The following is a 7,514-nucleotide window of genomic DNA, read 5'->3' on the forward strand; positions in this document are numbered from 1 at the left end:
ACTTATTGCGGTTAATCTCAAATAAAAAACGTAGCACTCGAAATCATAAAAACGTAGTATGATGGGTACAGATTTAACCCTCGCCCCAAATAAAGTCCCTTATTCCCCTGCTCTTTTCACCTACGGGGGGGGGGGGGGAATCCATGTTTTGCAAAGCCAGACACACACACAAAACCCACAGCTGACTTTTGTTGAAATGAAGCTGGCAGTTTCTGTTGTTTTTGCCTCCTACCTATTGTGTGAACGAGAACAGTAGGCTGTATGAAGAGAGCAATGTTCAGCCCTCTCACCCGCTCTTTTCTTGCTGGTTTCTGCACTCATAAACAAACCTCATCACACAATCAACTCTATTCCCCAGCAACAAGGGATAAAAGTACATTGTACCCATTCACATCCTTGCCTGCTCTCGATTATCCTCCCCTACTTCATCTTCAGTACCTCCCCCTTAGTTCTGTAGACATGTTACCAAACCAGTGGTTACCATTTCTACCAGTTCTCTCCCCTTTTCTTCCTAACTCCAGATGCATCACAGCTACATCTCCACCCACTGTGAAATTTAGGGTAAGATTAGGGTATATTTGAGGTCTGCTGGGGATTGCTTTCCTCCAAGTGGCTTCCCTGTAAGACTGAGATGGAATAGTTGACATGTTTGATTGCACTTGTAGGTGTGTGAACCTCTTTGTATCTTAATATATTAAACCTTTGCTCAACTAATTTGTAAAGACCCTTCTACCTGAACTGCACATTTCCTCTTAACAAATTCAACTAAGGAAAAACTAGTAAACATCTTACATAAGGTTGCAACCTGAAACTTACAGCAAGGCTGAAATAAAAAAAGGCAAGGCAGTAAAAGTGTCCAGAGAAGCGGACACGGAGCAATGGATCCAAACTACAAGAAAGAAGATTCCACCTAAACATTAGGAAGAACTTCCTGACAGTAAGAGCTGTTCGACAGTGGAATTTGCTGCCAAGGAGTGTGGTGGAGTCTCCTTCTTTGGAGGTCTTTAAGCAGAGGCTTGACAACCATATGTCAGGAGTGCTCTGATGGTGTTTCCTGCTTGGCAGGGGGTTGGACTCGATGGCCCTTGTGGTCTCTTCCAACTCTATGATTCTATGATTCTAATCTATTCTCTGGTTTAAAATGCCAGTCTGGCAAGACACTGAAAAGGATATCAAAGCTTGGGTTTGACTTTTTCAACTTACAGAACAATTGCATAGGAAAATGTTATTGCAAGTTCATGATCTCTTTTGCCATGAACATCCCCATACTAAAATGTTGATTTACAAATCCACTTAACACAGCAAGCATTTTTTTGTTCCTCCCTAAGCACTACTCGGCTCCTCCAAGCTCTACGGAACAGCAATTCTGACAGGTTGAATTCTTTCTGCTCTAGTACATTCGATTTCCTGAATGCCTCCCTCATCTCCAACACAGTCCAAAGTAAGAAGAAAACTATTGAGACTGTACATTTTCTGAAGCTTCAAGTATGCATTGTGGCTTAAGATTATAGCCCAACTTTCTTTAAAGCCCTCAAGGGAGCATTATACGGTAATGTTAAATAAATAGAGTACAAGAAGCCAATTCAAAAACAAACACCACTAAAGAAAAAATGCCTAGCAGTGTATACTAGAAGTGATTTTAATGAGCTTGTACCATTTTATTTGGTTGTAAACTGTCCCGGTATGTATATTTTTATGACAGGTGGTATAAAAAGGGTTTTCAATAGATAAAATAATAATACTAGTATGTAACCATCAACAAAGTAATATCACACAATATAGTTACTTCATTTCTCCTGTTTATAAATAAGCAATACTTTGTATACTGTTCACTAATACTGAATCTCTCTGCTTCTGAGAATCTATATGCCCACGTATCTTCCAGGCCTTTCATTAAATGTGAAGCTTATTGACCGCATGTGTCTCCTTATCAGTCTCCTAACTCCATGTTGGAGAAAATCATTTTCCTGTTTTATTATCTACACCCCAAGACATAGTCATTCAGAATTTCTACCTTGAATTGTTCTACTTAGTTTTGGCTGCTTCTCAACTATTTTCAGGTTCCAGGGACAACTACATCCATTTCCATTACCCAAGTCCTTTTAACACTGATTTGCATGCCCCCACTATCTGCACAGTGACAATGATAAATAACTGCTAACTAATAATAATGGTACAAATTTATTGCAAAGTATTTCAGTAGATCAGACTATTTATGTGTCCTAAAAAAGAAGAAGTATTTTTATGTAAAGCAGACATGGAAATCCCAACTCAAGGAACATAGTTTTTGTACCCACTTACACCTATCAGAAGTAGCCCAAAGGACACCCATGAAAATTTGAGGCTCACCTGGGGTTGTGTTGAAATCTAAGATGCGGTGATGTGACTGCATTAAGTCAGGATTGCTTGAAGACAGTGTTCCACTGACCGGCAGAGCAGGAGGAATGTGCTTGGTCTGCCTCAATCCCACAATGCTGTCATCCTGAGATTGGCCAATTCCAATATCGCTACGACGATGGGGAAAACAAAAGTATTTAGTGCTTTTATATTATCGTGACCTATATTGCTTTATTTCCCCCTGTATTTCTGATTTCCACATAAGCCATTCATCTTACAGATTTTTAAAGTATAAGCGTTGCTTTGGCAAACTTACTCAACAGGAAGTTTTAACCAAATCCATATTCACTAGTAAGGTACCAGCAAGATTGGAACTGTTACACCTAAATGTTGATTATAAATAAAGCTCAGGATTTTGTTTTTAATGTATGCAGAATACATGAAAGTATGTGATAAAATTTCCAGCAGCCCTGCCCCCTTTTTTTTTGGAAAAGAAATGTTGATGTATTTAATTTATTCTTCATGAACCATTTCTACACTGAGATTCAACTGGCTATTGGGTAATGGTATTATTTATTAAATTTATATCCTGCTCTTCCTCCCAATGGAGCCTAGGGCAACAAACAAGAGATAAAACAATAAAACATCTTAGAAACAATTCTAATACTGATGCAGATTTCAAGGCAATAACCAATACAATAAAACTACAGACTGAGTTGACATAATGGAAAACACTCTGCGGTGCTGTGCATCACACTCACTTGTATGGTTTCTGAGGCAAGATACTGATGCGGGTTTTGTCTAGTATCTTCTTGAGCTTGTTTCGCCCACCAACAGTGTTGGCTTTGCTCTTCTTGGTTACTTTTTCCAATCCTATCACCTGCTCGACGTCAACTCCAAGATCTGGTATGGAATAACGGCTTGCTTTTTTAATATCACCAATTTTAGGAAGATGAGGAGCGCCGTTTCTTTTCTCCTCTGACAATCTTGTTAGAAGTTCCTTAAAAACTGCACAAAAGACGGGAAACACATAGAAAAATAAACTCAAAAGAAATACATCATACCCTTCTTGCACAGGCTATGAAAAGCAAAGTGGCATTTCACATTTGAATAGAATCCATGCTTGGACTTAATGATACTTCTAAAAATCTATTCCTGGGCATAGAATTAAGCCTCAAAATAAGTTGTTCACCTTATACCTAATAAAGAGAGTTTAAAAATCCATACATAGCTAAGAGCAAGGGCACATTTATGTCAGAAACAAGAAAAAAGCTATGGCATATTTCCTTCCAGAAGGTCAACTGAAATCCTACAGCGGCAAGTCTAGGAAAGGCATAACATAATAGTTATGCAAGTTGTCTCAACATATTCAGAGGAATGCTGCGAGGTACAAAGGCCTCTAAGAATGATTTTCCGCAAACAGTTTTAGTAACTTTACACTGCTTCCAAAATCATTTCACACTAAGGGTCTTGGCTGTAGTTACTTTAGAAACATTATCCAGACATTCATATTTATGTTATGTATGAAGTTAAATTTCATTACTGCAATAGTCTTTTCTGACCTTAATCTTTCCTAAACTTCAAAAGGGAACATTTGTAATTTAAGGTTACAATTCCCACTTAAGAGGAAGTAAACCCCACTGAACTAAGTTGGACAGCAAATAGATTCCATTTCTTATTATGATTTTTTTATCAGTTTTTTGCATTGTTGTAAAATATTATAACATTTGCACATTTTGTTCTTATAAAGCAGTAACTATGAAGACTGAAACATTTATTGCAAGTGTGGATGTCTTGCTTTCTACCCTCAGTGAATCTTTTTCCACATCGACCTTGCCTGTGGAAATTCTGTTCTGCACAATTTAAAGATGTGTTCTGGAATGCACCGTAAAACATGGTCAATACTCATCTATGGTTGTGCATTGCAGGAAAAGATGGCAAGTAGTGAACAAGCTGTCTTTGTGCTTTTAAGGACATCCTGGTGAGGGTACTCCTGGTCTCATCGCAACACAATTCTAAAACTATTGCATTATAATAAAAGTTACACTTAAACCTATGGCTTTAAACTTACCAAATAAGTTAGTTTTCACAGTGATAGACAAATGTGTGTTATTTCGAAGAATTTCCATGGCTTTAGACAGCTGAATGTTTTCAAAATTTTGGCCATTTACCTCCAATATCTAGAAAGAGAAACAAAAGGATTGAATTCTGGCAATTCATAACGATGAGGAGTTTCCACTACAACTATTGGCATTCCATGAACAACCTGATGAAATTTAATTTACATACCTGATCACCACGTTTCAAGCCTGCTTCAGTGGCTTTGCTACCTGAATCAACACTGTCAACAAAGATTCCAAATCCCTTTTCAGATCCTCCCAATAATAAGAAAGGCAAAGGGGCTTCCCGAGATGGCTTTGTTAATGTTATCATTCTTCGTTTAGCTTTAGCAGCACATGCAATATTTAACAGCCTCAGATGTCCACCCATTTTCTGTAGGGAGAGAATCCAGAGCCATTTGTTAGATGTAAAGTCACCTCAGTGTAGGACAGCAAGTCTCTTATTTTGCCAATAATCCATACCTCTCTTTCTAAATTGTTCTCAAATTCTTCCAGAAAACGAGTCATTGCAGAATCTCCCTCAAAATCATTGAAGTGATTGTTCACCCACAACAATACTACCCGTGTAACCTGAAAGAAACAATATAAATTCTTTATATAAATGCAGTTTAAAAACCCAATGAAAACTATTTTTCAGCTGCTTTCTTATTTTACACATTTCCCCAACACCATGTACTTCAGTATCTGATCTAGTGACATTTTTAAAAAATTTCTAGAAGTCCACCAGGTTAAAAAAAAGAAAAATCAAGAAACTGGGTTTTAAACATAAAGCTTCACATTTGTACAAAATCCTTCACATACTTCTTTTCAGAGAAGAGAAACCTGTTATCCTATGTTTTTACCACAGGACTTCTATGCAAATAAGAAACACCACCATATCTCTTCATGAAACTATAGTGTTGTAATGGTAGCAATTTAAAAAGAATTGCTTCTGAAGCAATAGGCTCCAAAAAGTTAACTGGCTTACAAAAATAACGGATTAAAAAATAAATTTGGGTTACTTTTTCTTCTTTTAAAAAAAGGCCTAAAGGCCATTTCCAATTTTGCATGTTTCTGTAATATGCTTTTTAGCTATGCTACCTTAGTTCAAAAGGAAAACTTTGCTCCTGCTGTGTCAGCAAACTGAGTCACTATCAGAAGCCACTATTCATTATATAGATTTTAATAACATGGAATCAATACAACTACCACTTCTATGCACTAACAAAACACCAAATTCAATGCAGTTACAATGAGTTTAAAGAATCCATAAATAGACCTTGACAGGAACTGAAATTCCGACAATGTGCTGTTGAGAACCCGTTACCCTCCAAGTTTCTAAAATCCCTGTTCTGCTACAATGCCACAAATTTGAAAGTAACTGCTTGAATTCGTAGACCTAACATGAATTGAGGCATCCAAACATAGAATTCTAGAATTGTAGAGTTGGAAGGGACCACGAGGGTCATCTAGTCCAAGTACCAGCAATGCAGGAATATTTTGCCTAACATGGAAAGAAAGAAGCAAGGGACTTTGCAGATCACAGAGGTCTGCTCCCTTCTCCCCTGGATAACCCTGTTGGATCTGTCAATAGATCTTTATCTTCATAGCCATTAAAGGCTAGAAACAATCTTTCAGGATGCTGAATTCTATGCACCATAAATTTAGTGCACAGCTGAGGAACTGGACCTGGCTAGTGTTGTATCCTTCCTTGCTCCAACCCACTGGCCAAGTGGGTGGGGCTGTCCACCTGTAAATCACCTGGTGTCATTATGATGTTGGGTGACAACCTGAAAGGAGCTCACAAAGCCCCTTTGAAAGCCAGTTTTCAGCACCAATCAGTTTACAAGCTACCCCCTTGAAAGTCCATTTGCTAGTGGTCTGAATATAAGCCGCTTACAAACATATTCCAAAGGGTGGCTGTCAGCACCCAAGAGCTGATGAGAGCTGAGAGCCCTACCAGCTGCACTAGGGAGTTCCTGATGAAGAACCCCCTAGTGCAGCCAGCCAATCTCAGTGAAGCTCCCTTTTGGAGCACTGAAGGACAATCCTGTGTGTTTCTGAATGTGGTTGTCAACTCACCACTCTGCTGCTTCCAGCTGGGGCCTAGGACTGCTCTGCCCATTTCTATCTCCAGGTAAAGCTTTTTAACCTCTTTCACATATCTGGCTAAAATCTAGTCAGGCATGAATGTCAAATGTGAAAACTTTAATCTGATTAACAGAAACAAAAGTTTTTAAAACTGATTTTCAGGTCCAGATGAAGATGGGTACATTTAACGCTGTGGTCAGCGGTTTGAATCCCTGTGACAGGGTGAGCTCCCGTTGCTTGGTCCCAGCTCCTGCCAGGCTAGCAGTTCAAAAGCACATCAAAGTGCAAATAGATAAATAGGTACCACTCCAGCGGGAAGGTAATCGGCGTTTCCGTGCGCTGCTCTGGTTTCGCCATTAGCAGCTTAGTCATGCTGGCCACATGACCCGGAAAAACTGTCTATGGACAAACATCAGCTCCCTTGGCCAGTAAAGCAAGATGAGTGCTGTAACCCCAGAGTCATTTGTGACTGGACTTAACTGTCAGGGGTCCTTTACCTTTTTTTCATTACATGCATTGCTACAAGTAGTGAAACAGACATAGGTGGCCAATCAGATTATATACATTCTTTTTCTCCTCCATAGAAATGTTACCTCCAGTGGTGGGGGGGATATTGCCTGCTTTGTTGTCCAATTAAACTAACCGACACCACTTTACAATTTGTTTAATTAGTGTATATTAAAATACGGTCATATTTTAGAATGTCATTATTAATGCAACCTTATCCCTGAGGCTAGGATCATTGAACCACTCCAATAACTTCTTCCCCACTTCCATCGGGCTGGAAAGAAATGTCCTGTAGGTCAACAGGAAATCCTCGATAAATGTTGGATCAACCACTGAATGTTCTTCCACCAAATGCATTGTCAACCTTTCCGGCGTTCCCTATAAAATGTAAATGTTCAAATATCAATACACGTGAATGCATCTCAGCTTGAGCCCTTTTTTTTCCTTTTTCTTTTTCTTTTTCTTTTTCTTTTTTTTTTT

At 38.7% G+C, this 7,514-nt stretch overlaps 1 protein-coding gene across 6 annotated transcripts in view; it reads right to left on the reverse strand.

Annotated features, from left to right (window-relative positions):
• RAPGEF2 (Rap guanine nucleotide exchange factor 2) overlaps nt 1–7,514 on the reverse strand; it is a 166,465-nt gene that overhangs the window by 21,462 nt on the left and 137,489 nt on the right. For all 6 annotated transcript variants that reach the window (XM_081021663.1, XM_081021664.1, XM_081021665.1 and 3 more), the window contains 6 exons: nt 7,248–7,412; nt 4,920–5,027; nt 4,627–4,830; nt 4,409–4,517; nt 3,099–3,345; nt 2,350–2,507 (listed from right to left, as the gene is read on the reverse strand). In XM_081021663.1, coding sequence (XP_080877789.1) covers nt 2,350–2,507; nt 3,099–3,345; nt 4,409–4,517; nt 4,627–4,830; nt 4,920–5,027; nt 7,248–7,412 — 991 coding nt within the window. The remainder of the gene's footprint in view (nt 1–2,349; nt 2,508–3,098; nt 3,346–4,408; nt 4,518–4,626; nt 4,831–4,919; nt 5,028–7,247; nt 7,413–7,514) is intronic.

This window comes from Podarcis pityusensis (genome assembly GCF_964106645.2).
Source record: "Podarcis pityusensis genome assembly, chromosome: 9".
Classification (NCBI taxonomy): domain Eukaryota; kingdom Metazoa; phylum Chordata; class Lepidosauria; order Squamata; family Lacertidae; genus Podarcis; species Podarcis pityusensis.